This window comes from Phocoena phocoena, chromosome 14 (assembly GCF_963924675.1).
Source record: "Phocoena phocoena chromosome 14, mPhoPho1.1, whole genome shotgun sequence".
NCBI lineage: Eukaryota > Metazoa > Chordata > Mammalia > Artiodactyla > Phocoenidae > Phocoena > Phocoena phocoena.
The window spans coordinates 53,593,061-53,611,549 of NC_089232.1; the positions used below are offsets into that span (position 1 = coordinate 53,593,061).

Consider the following 18,489-nt stretch of genomic DNA (forward strand, 5'->3'; position numbering starts at 1 on the left):
TGAGTTGTGATTTAGAACTACCTATGATCACAGCATCTGGAAGAAAACAAAGAAATCCTAGAGCCTATTTTGAGAAAAAAATTTTTTTCTTCACAAAACCCAAACTTTTGGCATCATTTAAAGTAAACATGATAGAAAATAAAAACAATCCACTGTATATAGTTAGTATAAAAATGCTGGGAGAGCAAGTGAAGTGATGTACTTTCCCCATTTCTTCCCAACGTCTCAGGCTGGAGGCATGCAGATGTGGTGCACACCGTCCTGCAGACCTAGCTCCATGTGTCTGGCTAGGGGTGGCACTTCCGACTTGCTTTCCAAGCCTTTAGAGAATCCAAATGTGCAGAAACTATTTTTTTTTTAATTTATTTACAGAATCATTTTTATTTTTGCAGAGCTACAGTAAACTGGAAAGCCATCAAACACTGAATGGAAGTGGTCACTGGATAAAAAGCATCTTACTACCAGACTCTCAGAATATTGTGATTGAACAGGAGTCTGGAAAGGCAGGTTTAAAATTAACAAGCACTCGCTATTCTAAACTCAGCAAGGACTGGGCTGGATTGCATTCCAGCAGAAAGGAACTCATATTAAATTCAACATTAAACAAGTCAACCAAGGAATATACTAGGAGGGTTTTTTTTCTATACCTGTGGTTAAATATTCTAATGTTTTGATATTTGTCAACAGCATCCATTTGCAGGTATGACTGTACCTTGAGTTTTCCTTCTGTTTATTTCAAAGTTGACATTTTACAAGTTACTTAGGAACTGTTGAACCATGAAACTATATTTCATTGTCCAAAATGCTGAATGGTGAAATAACGACTAGCTTTCAGTGTGCCTCTTTATTCTATAATCTAGTCGAGCTACTAAATTTAGATGTGAACTAAGAGACTGTCTCTTCTGGGAAATGAGTTATTTCCCCCATTGCCTACAGGTTTATGAATGTTTGAATGTAAATATATGAATATCTGAATGATTTAACAACATAAACATATCGCTGCTCCTTGTAATCATGTGCATTTTGCTTGAACCACAATGTGGGTTTGGAACAGGTTTGTGAATAGAGCTTGTTTTCATGTAAATGGGATCAAGCAGTACCACTGGTTAGCTATTCAGGGAAGCAGACAATGCCACCCTTGCTGGAAATGCTTCAGTAAGAATTTAATCCATGTACCTAATATTTGAACTCCAACTCTTGCTTCATATTCCTGTGGCCTGATCCAGATCTCATTGACTGACAAGGACTCAAGGATGGTGTGAGACTTAACGTGACCTATTTATGTGTGGTACCTATTTCTGGCACTAAATTTCAGGTTTCATCTTGGAGGTAGTGTCTAAAGAGAGCTTTCTTTTCCTCCTCTGTGACTTTCTTTAAAAAAAAACATAGCAGTATGGTCTGCCTGCCTGCCTGCCTGCCCCTAGAAGCAGCATCCGTGCAATAACTCTGACAGAGAAACATCAATCCAACAGGACATAAAGAACACATGGAATCCTGGGCTTCCCTGCTATATGCACAACACGTACATTATGAACATCGTTGTACTTTCTAAGTTTCTGAACAGCTTACCCATCCCTGCGAATATGAAGACAGACCATTACCAAAGCATTTCTTTTGGAAAGAGTATCAGCATTGCAGTGAGAGTAGCTTAATGTTTCACATTTACAAATAGGAAATTATAAACAGGCTGACATTCAGGCACTGACAACACCGGAGGAAAAGAAAACTTAACAATTCATGCATAGAAAAGCCATTTATAAAATGAAACTTGGTGTATTTAGTTCATTTGAATACATAAATTCTCAATAGTGACTAGATGTGTATTTATGTATATGGTGTGTGTGTATACGTATAACATTGTATTATTATGTTATGTATTTGTAATGAAAGGCTTAACTGAATATGCATTATGTATATCAGTTGTACAGGATCCTGTTGTTGGCTAGGGAAAAAAGACTATTTTTCAAACAAGTTGTGTGGCTATTTTTAACCTAACTGAGAACATTAATCAGAAAAGAGCTTAAATCTGACTTCCTCTGCTTCCCTGGTACAAATAGGATGACATGGTGTGTGTGTCATAACACAAGGTATGACAGAGCCAGGCTGTCTTGATATTTGTGCAAAGGACAAAATTAACTTTAAATCTCTTGGCCAGACCTGACTTCCCCACAGAATCAGAGCCCATCCATGTGCGACCCTCGTCTAAACCTCCAAGAAGATTCTACCCTTCTTCCCTCCTTCCGCTGCTGTCTGATCTGACTTTCATGCTTAATCTGATCTAATCCTGCCATCATTATCTTCATCTGTGCAATGAAACCTGGAGAATCCTTTCTCATATTTGGTGAGGGACAGCATTTACTAAATTACTTGCTCAAATCATATGGTGAGGTTTTAGCTCCTTATTTTTGATTAGATGAGGGCTGTAATATTGAGACACAGTATCAATGATTAGTCAAAAATCTGCTTCTCTCTTTTTTTGGAAAAAGGTTTTCTGAAACTGGGTGCAGAGAGACTAAAATGGCCATGAAAAATTAGAAAATCTCAACTAGGAATAGAAGAAAATATTTATGTTTCCTTGACAAGTACTTTTCAGAAGAAAACAGAAAGCAAGTCTAATTTCATTGACTTAGGTGAAAGTTAGCCACTGAAAATCTTATTAAATAATAATTTAAAATAAAGACTTCCTGAAAACTTCATTGCATTCATTCAACTCTCGCATAAGGAAAGTGTTCTCTGGGTTATGGATCTTGTGTTTGGGTTTATCAGTATAATAGAACTTCTTTAGAATCTGAACTTGTGTTTTCAAATCCATAGTGTCATTTTAAAAATCATGATAAAACTACAAATAAGATTTTACCCTTAACAGGAAAAATACTTGTGAATTGTCAATGTTTCTCATATTATTATTCAACACACGAAGAAAATACATAAGATTAGTTGAAATCATTATTAAGGTTTGATACATATTTACCCTGTAACTTAGGATCAGACTTTCATTAACAATAAGTAGACTGGGCTAAAAGAGAAGACTAAGTATCTAATGTAAATTATTTTTAAAAGGCAGGCATCTGACAGAGATTTTACTATTATTATTTGCATAACAATAAAATGTAATTTTATAATTCTTGTTTTATGTATAATTAAATATCATAATTGAAGGCAATGAAAATATTAGATAGCAAACATACATTTTAAGAAAAGCTATTTCCCTAAAGATATTTCACAGATATGTTTATATGCTGGAGTGTATATGTGTGCAAACACACATACATATATATATTCCCTTATATCAATAGTCAGATCTCTCCTAAGAAGTAAGCTAATTGAGCTGTTTGTGTTGATAAACTCCTTTTTCTCCAGACTATTCCTCTCCGAGCCATAATTATTTGCAATTTGCCTAAGTCGTCCATTTACTGATACGTCAAGCATGAAACAGAGGCAATTCCAGAAAATGGAAATGCTTCTCAAAATCAATCTTTGGGAAATAATGTGGTAGAAGTTACTGTGTGATAGAAGACTACCTTATAACTGTCACATGGAGATGAATGTTAATTTGTTGAGGTTAAGGCAGCTTTGTGCCTCATTTGTTGACTTTGCTTTGCCGTCAGCAAAGCAGCACAGCCCAATTACTCCAGCAAAGCTATTTTTTCTAACAGGAGTTTTATGATTTTTATGTACTTACCAGTCAGCACACATAACAATGTCAAAATGTCCTTCCAGTTGAGAGACATCTGTCTCATTATCCCATCGTAAAACGCTTGAGAAGAAAAAGATTTAAAAAATTATACTTAGGGTTTTTTTTTAACTTTTGATTTTGAGCTATTAACATTATTTTTTGTGGCACTTGAAATTATTTAAAAGTATATACAAATTATTTCAAAAGGCATAATAAAAAAACTAGGCATGTAACTGTCTGTTGCATATTTTATTTAGTCTTCAGATCTAGAAGAGGAAGAATTCTCTATTCAAATACAATAGTTAAGCTTTTGCTAGTTCTTATAGGTTTGTGTAGACAAACTAGGGAAAAATATCTTATCTTGACCATAGTCATTAGAATGAGCCTAGACTCTTAACATCAATGAAGTAGATACTAAAATCAAAGTATTCCCCATCTACTGGAGTACAACCTTATAAAAACAAATGATGTGAAACTTAGCGCCTGGCGTGTCGGTTGCATTCTTATTAATGTGATGAGTACTTTGGCAAGATGGAAGAAAAGAATACCAACTTTCATTTGGTTGCTGTGAGTTCTCAGGCACATTTTAAAATTCACCTCTCCTGATACTTAGTCTCCAAAAAGGATCAGGTTTTAAACCTCATATTAATAACAATAATTAATAACATGTATTTGAAAATTCTAGTTATGCTTATGATGCCAACCAGAGATTTTAAGTTACTTTCAATGAATAACTGTGATAATTAGCATTTTACCATATTAAAGTATTTTAATGACTCCTCTCCCCACCATATCAACTGGGATTTGCAGTACTGCTTTTCAAAGTAAAATTCTGCTCCTATTATCTATTTTGATTATTATTTAAAACTAAACTGAGTGAGCATAGCCTACTCTGTCCAGCTTTGTTTGCTTATCTTGGTGGGTTCTTTATTTCTTCTATATCTTCTCTGGGTGAAAAGTCATATGTTTGAATATAAAAATAAGTCCCAAAGTTCTTTTCATATACATTAATATATATCCATGCTAGTGACTTGCTTAAGGTAGAAAAGATTAAACACATCGCCACAAAAATACCTATACAGACTGAACATCAGTTGTTTATTCACTCATTCGACTCATCCTTAGTGAGTACCTACTATGTGTCAGGCCCTGTGATGTACCACAGGCCATGCTTCACAGAGGCAGCCTGGCCTACATAAAGCCATAATTCTGACGCCATGCCCTATGTGTTATGTAAGCATATAGACTCAGAACTCCAGGGAGGGCTTCCAAAACAAGTGGATGACTTCTCTGTTCACAGGTCCAGTGAAACATGGATGAGCTTTATAAATTAACTGTAGCATTGTTGTACTTTCCCAGGCCCATTGGAGAGCCAAGAAATGGAGGAAACCAGGAAACCCCTAAGAGATTAATGCTGCTTTGTCTTTGGGTTGATTCCTCAAATACTCCATGCACCTGGGGAGAGTGGGAAACAACTAACACCAACTTTTCTGGAAACGCCAAGGCTTCCAGCGCAGCTGGGACTCAGGCTCAGTGAGAGAGCAGGCCTGTTCAGCCCTCATCAGAGACCTAAGAGTCTTAGAGAGTTTCCACATGAACAAGACGGTTTAAAATATAGATCTATGCTAGACCTTTTCAGATCATAAAAGTAACATCTCCATTGCACAGATTTGGGGCAGAAAAGTATTAAAACTATTCATCATTTTATCATTCATGAACCATTATTTAGAAGAGGCTTCTAATACATGTGTAATGTCTAAAGTACAAGAACAGAAAGTGCAGGAAATCCTGTGGTGATATTGGATATTGGATTCCTGAGGTGCTTCAGCCTCTCGGTTCAACAAAGACCAACCAGAAAGATGGGTCTAGACAGCAATGGGTTGTGGGTTAGCACAGCAGATGTAACAAGTCATGATTTTAAAAGAAATGGAAATGCTCATCTTAGCCACATGGACCACAACACATTCCCAAAAGGCATTTTCCCCCAGTTTTTATCAGGCTTATGGCTATGCTGTCCCCATAACTGTAAGCAGGTGACAAAGACGGAGGGGTGTATGGACAGAGTCTAGCTTTGGCATGACAGACATACCTAAGTTCAAATATTGGTTCCTTCCCTTACTAGTTATGTGAACTTGGGCAATTATTTCACCTCTCTGAGTCTGTTGTCTCATCTGTAAAATGGAGATAGCAACGGCCACCTTCGTGAACAATCTAAGGGCACCATTCACGCTGTACTCTGAGTTCTGTTGTTCACATGGCAAACAATGAGAATAGTGCCCCCCAGAGTGGTGGAATCAGGTGGCTTCTATCTCGGAAGGCTAGAGATGACGGTGACTTCAATATTCAAGAAACTAGGCCTTCCAACTCCTCTCCTCTGATGGTCTTGCCCTCCGCCCTCCTCAGACAGTCACGTGACAGTCATGCACGCTAGAGCAGTGCTTCAGCTGTGGGGCAGGACCAGATTTCTTGTTGTTGTTTATAGCCAATCTGTTGTAGACCATTACTTTTGTAAAATACAACAACAAATGAATAGACAAATGAGATTTAAAAAGCAAAGACATTCTGAATACACGTCCACTTATCATAGGCTTGGATGCCACAGTTGTGTTTCTAAACATTTCCTTCAATTTCTGAACTTACCTCATTGCCGCTCAGTAATGTACAGTTCACAAACTGGTACCAGTCCATGGCCTCTTCATGAAGTAGCCCTGCTCTCAGTCCTCGTCTTTGCTGATAACTGCAACCCTGACCCACTCTCTGACAGCCCCTCTATCTTTCACAGCTCACCCCTTATAGAAGGGACTCTCATTCCAAGCATTCTTCCATCCTACTGGCCTACAATCTGCTGATCCTCTCACCACCTCTTCCCTAACATTTGTCTTCCCTCCTTGTCCATTGTAGGTCCCATAGCCAACCATCTGAACTATTCCCTCGCATACCCCCTTCGCTCCCTCGTCCCTTTCTCATGTCCTCGTATTTGTTAAATCCAGCTCTCCGCCTGCTCCAAGACAGCATGTGTGCACCTGAATGTGGCTGGAGAAAGCACACAAGCATCCTGACTGGCTTTGCTTAAAATGCATGACCATGAACCACAAGTGGATTCTTGATGTCCGGCAGTTATTCTTTCATTTCCCTTGTCCATTGACGCTTCTGGTCTCTTAGCTCATTATTTTGTACCACCTTCACTCTTTTCAAAATTCTAACACTTCCTCCCTCAGCCTTACTTTCAAGCCCATGACCTTGCTTCCTACTTTACTGGCAAAACTGCAGTAATCAGATGAGAACTTCCACAAACTCCCACCACCACACTTACACTCCTAACAGCATCTGTACCTACATACTCTGTTTCCTGCCTATTATCATGGACGAATTAGTCATACTCCTATCTAAAGTGAGTACCTCCTCTTATACACGGGAGCCATCCCCTTTTGTCTGTTCTACGGCACAGTTCTAGCAACTCTTCCTTCTCTAGCCTATACTATCAGTTCTTTCCTCTCTACTGGATTATTTCCATCAGTATTCAAACATTCAAGCAGCTATTTTTCCCACTTAAAATATCCTCTCTTTGCTCTATCCTCCCTTCTGGTTATTGCTCCATTTCCTTATTCCTCGTCTGCAGCAAAACTCCATGAAAAAGTGGTTTAAAATCTGTTTTCAAATCCTCTCCTCCCAATCAGGCTTTTGTCCCCACTGTTCCACCAAAAATGCTCTTGTCAAGCTTTCCAAAGGTCTCCACGTTGCTATTCAGCTCAGTTTTTAGTCTTCATCTTATCTGACCTACCAGCCTGCACTTCTCCCATGAGCTCCAGATTCATATACCCAACTTTTAATATTTCCACTTGGATGTCTAATAGACATCTCAAACTTAATATCTCTAATATTGAATTCCTCATCATCTTTCCCCAAATTCATATCAATAACTGTTTTTCTCATCCTGTTAATTCTATCTTTCCAGGTGCTCAGGCCAAAGACCTTGACTATATCCTTGACTCCTAATTTGTTTTACACCCCACATTGAATATGCCAGGAAATGCAGTTAGTTCCACTTTTGAAATATGTCAAAATCCATCTTTTCTCTATCTCCAGTGCTCCCACCCTGGTCTAAAATACCATCATCTCTCATCTGAATTATTGTATAGTCTCCTAATTGCTTATAACCCTACAATTTCTGTTCAAGGGAGCAGCCAGAGTGATCCTTCTAAAATGGACATCAAATCGTGAGCCTTCTCTATTTACTACCTTGTAATGGCTCCTCTCTTCACTCAGAGTAAAAGCCAAAGTCTTTACAATGACCTGTAAGACCCTGTGCAATCCAGTTACCATTCTGACTTCATCTCCCATTCCTCTCCCCCTTGCTCTCACAACACTGTTCTCCTTATGATTTCTTGAATACACCAGTCATACACTTCTGCTTTAGGGCCTTTAAATTGGCCACTTACTCTGTGTGAATGCTCTTCTTCCAGATACCCCTATGGCTTGTTCCCTTACCTCCTTCAAGTGTGCTTGAGTGTCTTACCTTCTCAGAGCTGCCTACCCTGACCATTCTACTTAAAACTGCAATCATTCATTTCCACTCCAGTACTCCTGAACCCCCTTAACCTGCTCTTTATTTTTCTATAGCAATTATTACCATTTAATATGCTATATAAATAAACTATTAATTTTTTAAATTCTCTTTCTCCAGTAGAAGCACACTAGGGACAGAGATTTCTAAAATCTGTTTTGTACCATGATGTATTTCCACTGCCTAGAACAGTCCCTGTCACATAATAGCTGCTCAATAAATATATCATTTGAATGAATTGTGTATGGATATACTTAGCAGAGAGACTAGCACACAGAAGGCACTAAAAAAACAGGTCCCTACATTAAGTTGTTCTCTGAATAGAATGTGTAGATTAGGTAGATATAAAGGCCAAAGATGTTTAATAAGATGATAAAAAAATAATAAAATTTTAAAAAGAAAAAAAATTTTTTAACGTTTATTAGAGTATAATTGCTTTACAATGGTGTGCTAGTTTCTGCTGTATAACAAAGTGAATCAGCTATACGTATACATATATCCCCATATCCCCTCCCTCTTGTGTCTCCCTCCCACCCTCCCTCTCCCACCCCTCTAGGTGGTCACAAAGCACCCAGCTGATCTCCCTGTGCTATGTGGCTGCTTCCCACTAGCTATCTATTTTACATTTGGTAGTGTATATATGTCCATGCCACTCTCTCACTTCTCCTAGCTTACCCTACCCACTCCCCGTGTCCTCAAGTCCGTTCACTATGTATGCGTTTTTATTCCTGTCCTGCCCCTAGGTTCTTCAGAACCTTTTCTTTTCTTTTTTTTTAAGATTCCATATATATGTGTTAGCATACAGTATTTGTTTTTCTCTTTCTGACTTACTTCACTCTGTATGACAGACTCTAGGTCCATCCACCTCACTACAAATAACTCAATTTCGTTTCTTTTTATGGCTGCGTAATATTCCATTGTATATATGTGCCACATCTTCTTTATCCATTCATCTGTCAATGGACACTTAGGTCTTCCATGTCCTGGCTATTGTAGGTAAAGCTGCAATGAACATTGCAGTACATGCATCTTTTTGAATTATGGTTTTCTCAGGATATATGCTCAGTAGTGGGATTGCTGTGTTGTATGGTAGTTCTATATTGAGTTTTTAAGGAAAAACTCCATACTCTTCTCCATAGTGGCTGTATCAATTTACATTCCCACCAACAGTGCAAGAGGGTTCCCTTTTCTCCACACCCTCTCCAGCATTTATTGTTTGTAGATTTTTTGATGATGGCCATTCTGACTGGTGTGAGGTGATACCTCATTGTAGTTCTGATTTGCATTTCTCTAATAATTAGTGATGTTGAGCATCCTTTCATGTGTTTGTTGGCAATCTGTATATCTTCTTTGGAGAACTGTCTCTTTAGGTCTTCCACCCATTTTTTGATTGGGTTGTTTGTTTTTTTGATATTGAACTGCATGAGTTGCTTGTATATTTTGGAGATTAATCCTTTCTCAGTTGCTTCGTTTGTAAATATTTTCTCCCATTCTGAGGGTTGTCTTTTCGTCTTGTTTATGGTTTCCTTTTCGGTGCAAAAGCTTTTAAGTTTCATTAGGTCCCATTTGTTTATTTTTGTTTTTAATTCCATTTCTCTAGGAGGTGGGTCAAAAAGGATCTTGCTGTGATTTATGTCATAGAGTGTTCTGCCTATGTTTCCCTCTAAGGGTTTTATAGTGTTTGGCATTACATTTAGGTCTTTAATCCATTTTGAGTTTCTTTTTGTGTATGGTGTTAGGGAGTGTTCTAATTTCATTCTTCTACATGTAGCTGTCCAGTTTTCTGAGCGCCACTTATTGAAGAGGCTGTCTTTTCTCCACTGTATATTCTTGCCTCCTTTATCAAAGATAAGGTGACCATATGTGTGTGGGTTTATCTCTGGGCTTTCTATCCTGTTCCATTGATCTATATTTCTGTTTTTGTGCCAGTACATACTGTCTTGATTACTGTAGTTTTGTAGTGTAATCTGAAATCACGGAGCCTGATTCCTCCAGCTCCGGTTTTCTTTCTCAAGATTGGTTTGGCTATTCGGGGTCTTTTGTGTTTCTATATAAATTGTGAAATTTTTTGTTCTAGTTCTGTGAAAAATGCCATTGGTAGTTTGACAGGGATTGCACTGAATGTGTAGATTGCTTTGGGTAGTATAGTCATTCTCACAATGTTGATTCTTCCAATCCAAGAACATGGTATATCTCTCCATCTGTTGGTATCATCTTTAATTTCTTTCATCAGTGTCTTATAGTTTTCTGTATACAGGTCTTTTCTCTCCTTAGGTAGGTTTATTCCTAGGTATTTTATTCTTTTTGTTTCAGTGGTAAATGGAAGTGTTTCCTTAATTTCTCTTTCAGATTTTTCATCATTAGTGTATAGGAATGCAAGAAATTTCTGTGCATTAATTTTGTATCCTGCAACTTTACCAAATCCATTGATTAGCTCTAGTAGTTTTCTGGTAGCCTCTTTAGGATTCTCTATGTATAGTATCATGTCATCTGCAAACAGTGACAGTTTTACTTCTTCTTTTCCGATTTGGATTCCTTTTATTTCTTTTTCTTCTCTGATTGCTGTGGCTAAAACTTCCAAAACTATGTTGAATAATAGTGGTGAAAGTGAGCAACCTTGTCTTGCTCCTGATCTTAGTGGAAATGGTTTCAGTTTTTCACCATTGAGAATGATGTTTGCTGTGGGTTTGTCATATATGGCCTTTATTGTGTTGAGGTAAGTTCCCTCTATGCCTACTTTCTGGAGGGTTTTTATCATAAATTGGTGTTGAATTTTGTCAAAAGCTTCTTCTGCATCTATTGAGACGATCATATGGTTTTTCTCCTTCAGTTTGTTAATATGGTTTATCACATTGATTGATTTGTGTATATTGAAGAATCCTTGCATTCCTGGGATAAACCCCACTTGATCATGGTGTATGATCCTTTTAATGTTATGTTGGATTCGGTTTGCTAGTGTTTTGTTGAGGACTTTTGCATCTATGTTCATCAGTGATATTGGCCTGTAGTTTTCTTTCTTTGTGACATCCTTGTCTGGTTTTGGTATCAGGGTGATGGTGGCCTTGTAGAATGGATTTGGGCATGTTCCTCCCTCTGCTATATTTTGGAAGAGTTTGAGAAGGATAGGTATTAGCTCTTCTCTAAATGTTTGACAGAATTTGCCTCTGAAGCCATCTGGTCCTGGGCTTTTTTTTGTTGGAAGATTTTTAATCACAGTTTCAATTTCAATGCATGTGATTGGTCTGTTTATATTTTCTATTTCTTCCTGGTTCAGTCTCGGAAGGTTGTGCTTTTCTAAGAATTTGTCCATTTTTTCCAGGTTGTCCATTTTATTGGCATATAGTTTTTTTTTTTTTTTTTTGGCATATAGTTTCTTGTAGTAACCTCTCATGATCCTTTGTATTTCTACAGTTCCAGTTGTTACTTCTCCTTTTTCATTTTTAATTCTATTGATTTGAGTGTTCTCCATTTCTTGATGAGTCTGGCTAATGGTTTATCAATTTTGTTTATCTTCTCAAAGAACCAGCTTTTAGTTTTATTGATCTTTGCTATGGTTTCCTTCATTTATTTCTGATCTGATTTTTATGCTTTCTTTCCTTCCGCTAACTTTGGAGTTTTTTGCTCTTCTTTCTCTAATTGCTTTAATTGTAAGGTTAGGTTGTTTACTTGAGATTTTTCTTGTTTCTTGAGGTAGGATCGTATTGCCATAAACTTCTCTCTTAGAACTGCTTTTGCTGCATCCCATATGTTTTGGGTCATCGTGTTTTCATTGTCATTTGTCTCAGGTATTTTTTTAATATCCTCTTTGACGTCTTCATCAATCTCTTGGTTATTTAATAGTGTATTGTTTAGCCTCCATGTGTCTGTATTTTTTACAGTTTTTTCCTGTAATTGATATCTAGTCTCACAGCATTGTAATCAGAAAAGATACTTGATACGATTTCAATTTTCTTAAATTTACCAAGGCTTGATTTGTGACCCAAGATATGATCTATCCTGAAGAATGTTTCATGAGCACTTGAGAAGAAAGTGTATTCTGTTGTTTTTGGATTGTCCTATAAATATCAATTAAGTCCATCTTGTTTAGTGTATCATTTAAAGCTTGTGTTTCCTTATTTATTTTCATTTTGGATGATCTGTCCATTGGTGAAAGTGGGGTGTTAAAGTCCTCTACTATTATTGTGTTACTGTCGATTTCCCATTTTATGACTGTTTACATTTCCCTTATGTATTGCGGTGCTCCTCTTTTGGGTGCGTAAATACTTACAATTATTATATTTTCTTCTTGGATTGATCCCTTGATCATTATGTAGTGTCCTTCTTTGCCTCTTTCCTCTTATTTTAAATGCTATTTTGTCTGATATGAGAATTGCTACTCCAGCTTTCTTTTGATTTCCAGTTGCATGAGATATCTTTTTCCATCCCCTTACTTTCTGTCTGTATGTGTCCCTAGGTCTGAAGTGAGTGGGTCTCTTGTAGACAGCATATATATGGGTCTTATTTTTGTATCCATTCAGCCAGTCTATGTCTTTTGGTTGGAGCATTTAATCCATTTACATTTAAGGTAATTATTGATATGGTCCTATTACCATTTTCTTAATTGTTTTGGGTTTATTATTGTAGGTCTTTTCCTTCTCTTGTGTTTCCTGCCTAGAGAAGTCCCTTTAGCATTTGCTGTAAAGCTGGTTTGGTGGTGCTGAATTCTCTTAGCTTTTGCTTGACTGTAAAGGTTTTAATATCTCCATTGAATCTGAATGGGATCCTTGCTGGGTAGAGTAATCTGGGTTGTAGGTTTTTCCCTTTCATCACTTTACTTATTTATTTTTTATTAATTTATTTTACTTATTTATTTTTGGCTGTGTTGGGTCTTTGTTGCTGTGCGTGGGCTTTATCTAGTTGCAGAGATCGGGGGCTACTCTTCTTTGCAGTGTGTGGCCTTCTCATTGCGGTGGCTCCTCTTGTTGTGGAGCACACGTTCTAGTTGTGTGGGCTTCAGTAGTTGTGACATGTGGGCTCTGTAGTTGTGGCTCGCGGGCTCTAGAGTGCAGACTCAGTAGTTGTGGTGCATGGGCTTAGTTGCTCCGAGCATGTGGGATCTTCCCGGACCACGGCTTTAACCTGTGTCCCCTGCATTGGCAGGTGGATTCTTAACCACTGTGCCACCAGGGAAGCCCCTCTTTCATCACTTTAAATATGCCCTGACACTCCCTTCTGGCTTGCAGAGTTTCTGCTGAAAGATCAGCTGTTAACCTTATGGGGATTCCGTTGTATGTTATTGGTTGCTTTTCCCTTGCTGCTTTTAATATTTTTTCTTTGTATTTAATTTTTGATAGTTTGATTAATATATGTCTTCGTGTGCTTCTCCTTGGATTCATCCTGAATGGGACTCTCTGCACTTCCTGGAATTGATTGACTATTTCCTTTCCCGCATTAGGGAAGTTTTCAACTATAATCTCTTCAAATATTTTCTCAGTCCCTTTCTTTTTCTCTTCTTCTTCCGGGACCCCTATAATTCGAATGTTGGTGTGTTTAATGTTGTCCCAGAGGTCTCTGAGAATTTCCTCAATTCTTTTCATTCTTTTTTCTTTTTTCTGCTCTGCGGTAGTTACTTCCACTATTTTATCTTCCAGTTCACTTATTCTTTCTTCTGCCTCAGTTATTCCGCTATTGATTCCTTCTAGAGAATTTTTAATTTCATTTATTGTGTTGTTCACCATTGTTGGTTTGCTCTTTAGTTCTTCCAGGTCCTTGTTAAACATTTCTTGTATTTTCTCCATTCTATTTCCAAGCTTTTGGACATCTTTACTATCATTACTCTGAATTCTTTTTCAGGTAGACTGCCTATTTCCTCTTCATTTGTTAGGTCCGGTGGGTTTTTACCTTGCTCCTTCATCTGCTGTGTATTTCTCTGTCTTCCCATTTTGCTTAACTTACTGTGTTTGGGGTCTCCTTTTCACAGCCTGCAGGTTCGTAGTTCCCGTTGTTTTTGGTGTCTGCCCCCAGTGGGTAAGGTTGGTTCAGTGGCTTGTGTAGGCTTCCTGGTGGAGGGGACTGGTGCCTGTGTTCTGGTGGGTGGTGCTGGATCTTGTCTTTCTGGTGGGCAGGACCGCATCTGGTGGTGTGTTTTGGGGTGTCTGTGAACTTATGATTTTAGAAAGCCTCTCTGCTAATGGGTGGGGTTGTGTTCCTGTCTTGCTAGTTGTTTGGCATGGGGTGTCCAGCACTGAAGCTTGCTGGTCGTTGAGTGGAGCTGGGTCTTAGAGTTGAGACAGAGATCTCTGGGAGAGCTTTCGCCGATTGATATTATGTGGTTCCAGGAGGTCTCTGGTGGCCCAATGTCCTGAACTTGGCTCTCCCACCTCAGAGGCTCAGGTTTGACACCCATCCAGAGCACCAAGACCCTGACAGCCACACGGAGGTTCTGAATTCAAAGTCCCCATCACCTTCTTAAACCCTCTCCGAGCAATTCTGGAGCTAAGAGACTGTGCCCCAGCATCACGCAACACGCATGCACACAGGCCAAAAAGGTTTCTTAGATATGACACAAGATGCGTGATCCATAAAAGGACACATTGGTAAACTGGACTTCATTAAAATTAAAAATTTCTGCACTTTGAACAATGCTAGGAGGAGAATGCAAAGACAAGCCACAGGCTGGGAGAAAATATCATATATCTTTGCAAATCATATATCTGATAGAGAGCTTATATCCAGAACATATAAAGAACTCTGAGTATGTTAATAATAAGAAAATAAGAGACCCAATTTTTTAAAAAATGGGTAAGTCGTTTGAATAGATTCATCACCAAAGAAGATACAAAAGTGGCAAATAAGCATGTGAAAAGGTATCCAACATCATTAGTCATTAGGGAAATTCAAAATAAAACCCCAATGAGATACCTCTATACACCTGTTAGAAAGGCTATAATTTAAAAGATTGACCACATTGAGAGTTGAGGAGAATGTGGAGAAATGGAGCTCTCCGATACTGTTGAGGGGAATATAAAATACAACCACTTTCGAAAGCCGTTTGCCAGCTTCCTTTAAAAGTTAAATATATGCCTCTATATGATCTAGCTGTTCCACTCCTAGGTATCTACCCTAGAGAAGTTAAAGTATATGCCCATGCAAAGCACATATCCGTCTACGCAAATGTTCATAACAGCTTTACTTGTAACAGCCCCAAACTGGCAACAACCCAAAGTTCATCAATGGGCAAAGGGATAAAAAAATTGAGGTTTAGCCATACAATGGGAGACTGCTCAGGAAAAAAAAGGAAAGAACTACTGATACATGCAATAACATAGGTGATGTTAAAATAATTTTACTGACTGAAGGAACACTAAAAAAAAAGCATATACTGAATGATTTCATTATTTAAAACTCTAGAAAATATAAATTAATATAGAGTAAGGGAAAGCAAATCAGTGGTTTCCTAGAAAGGGAGGAAACTTCAAGGGTCAGAAAGGAGGGGCTACCCAGGGTCAAGCGGACACTTTGGGGCAGGCGGTGATAGACATGTTTAGCATTTCAATTATGGTGATGGTTTCTAGGGTGTACACAAATTTCAAAACTTATAAAATTATACATACAGTTAATTGGATACCAATTTCACCATAACTAAAAATTAAGAAGAAAATGCTTTCTGAAAGACAGCAGGGTATATACATACATATAACTATGTCCCTTGCCCCATATGAGCTTTACAATCTAAGGCATAACAATTCATATATAAAGACATGTAAAGGATGGTTTGACCAAACACCCAAATCATGTCAATGTCTTACTTGTAATTATATTGACACTAAAGTAAAATGTATGTGTCTCCATTTTATTTCATCATAATGTCAAAACCTTATTTCTGTTTGAAATGCATTACAAAGCAAAGTATCATTCTACAGATAGAAATATAAAACCAATAGTCATTGTAGGACTCCTCATGCTTTAAATATCTTAATAGCGATAGGCATGTCAAACATGGTAAGTTTAACAGGTATAGTACAGTAGAAAGAATAATGGGCTTTGCAGCTAGAAAGCTCTGAGTTCAAATCTCAGCTATTCCACTTACAAGCCAGTGAAGCTGAGAGATGCCCTCAAGTATAAAAAAGAGACAGTAATGGTTGCATTGCACAACGATAATGAACTGAATAAGACAGGGTATATAAAAGTGTATTATAGTTGCTCAATAAATATTAGTTTCCCTTCCCTTACTCTTGCACTAACTTACGTCTTTTCATTCTGGCTTTGAGGCTGGAGTTTCAACCTGAAATGCAAAGCCAAGTCAATTTCTGATAGGACTCCTACCTTGTGATTTAAAATTCACACTGAAAAAAATTTCTCAGCAGATGACCTTGCTGAGAGCCTGGGATTATCTGATATCATCTTTTTCTTCTTCTTCATCTTTTCTCTTCTAAGTAGGGTCACTCGTCCTGTCAAAGAGAACCACCTCCCAACCTATGGGCAGGATAAAACCATTCCTTCCTCTTGACTTTCAAACTTGAGCATGCATCAGAATCCTCGGAAAGTTTGTTAAAACACAGATTGCTCGGTTTCTTTGTTTTTTTTTTTTTTGCGGTACGTGGGCCTCTCACTGTTGTGGCCTCTCCCGTTGCGGAGCACAGGCTCTGGACGCGCAGGCTCAGCGGCCACGGCTCACGGGCCCAGCTGCTCCGCGGCATGTGGGATCTTCCCGGACCGGGACACGAACCCATGTCCCCTGCATCGGCAGGTGGACTCTCAACCACTGTGCCACCAGGGAAGCCCAGATTGCTGGGTTTTACTCCCAGAGTTTCTGATTCAGTATGTCTGGAGTGAGACAAACTGAGATGCCTGTGAATCTGCATTTCTAACAAATTTCCGAGTGATGCTGATGCTACTGGTCTGGAGGCCCTACTTTTGAGAAGCACTGCTCTAGGTCCTTGCTCCATCAAATACTGGCCCCCATCATACTTATTTCTTCTTCCTCAGCTGTATTGGCATGCCTGCCAATATACCCAACTCCTCCTGCAACTCTGCTTCCCTCTAGTCCACATTCTATTTCTCTCTTTCCCTTTGCCATCAACATCTTGCAGGAATAGCCTACTCTCATTGCTTCACCTGTCCTGGCAATATGACCTTTCTCACAACAGTCACTAGAACTGCTCTGCAATTTGTCTGACCTCCAGCAACGTGCAGCAGCTGACACTGCTGATCACCCAATCCTGGACCTGCTTCCACTAAGAAGCAGTATTATACCACGCCACCCTGAACCAGCCTTCCTGTCTCCAGTCCTTTCTCAGTATCCCTTCCAGGCCCCTATTACGCTGCTCCTGAAACATAGTCATTTCCCAAAATGCTGTCCTTGGCCATCTTCTCTTCTGACTCTAGTTTCCATAGTTCTGCTCTTATCTCTTGATTTTGATCTCCACATCTTCTAGCACAACACTTTCCTGAGATTTGAACCTTTATTCTTCACCGCTTGCTAGCTATTGTCACAAAGCAAATACAGGTTTATGTTCTACACCACCTCAAATGCAGCATGCCCCAAACTGCTGTCTCTTACTACTCTTCTGTATTCTTTAGTTCCCACACACGGTCACTTCTCCAGAATGGGTCCCCTCTTTGTTCACCATTTTCCATTCTTATTCAGGCCTGGACTACCTCTTTCCCTTTCTCTGGAATCACTGAGAAGGCTTTAAAACAAACAGACAAACAAAACCCTTTTTATTGTAAAATAAGACACTGAAGGAGAAAACCAGGTGAAATAAATATATGACTTAACTAAGTATTATTTGGCAAATACCCTTGTTACCACCAGTCAGATCAAGAAACAACCTTGCCCGACACCTTAGAAGTCCCTTTACACGATCTGTCCCACTCACCTCCCCCTCTGCCCCAATGCAATGACTTCCTAAATGGTCTGTGGCCTCTAGCCTCTCCCCATTCATCACACTAGATAACTAAATTTGCCTAGACACATCTTTCCTACTTCTATGCCTTTGATTGTGTCCTCCCTGCTTTTCATACCTAGAATGCCCTCTTCAGCTGCTTTTCTTCCCTTGCCTTTCATTTGCTAAACCAAAGCCCAACAGCCACCTCCTTCATAAAGCTTTCTCAGATCCCCCCACCTTGAATTGGTTGCTTGTCTCTTTCTACACTTCATGAATCACCCAATGAGAGCAGACTCTTCTTATATCTTGCTGGTGGGTCAAGTGTCTATCTCTCATCTGCCTGCATATCTTGAGCTTCCTAAGGCAGAAACCTCAACTTA

General features: G+C 38.7%; 1 protein-coding gene across 1 annotated transcript in view; it reads right to left on the bottom strand.

Moving 5' to 3' along the window:
• CAMKMT (calmodulin-lysine N-methyltransferase) overlaps nt 1–18,489 on the bottom strand; it is a 410,424-nt gene that overhangs the window by 18,934 nt on the left and 373,001 nt on the right. The window contains exon 8 of the mRNA XM_065890827.1: nt 3,683–3,757. Coding sequence (XP_065746899.1) covers nt 3,683–3,757 — 75 coding nt within the window. The remainder of the gene's footprint in view (nt 1–3,682; nt 3,758–18,489) is intronic.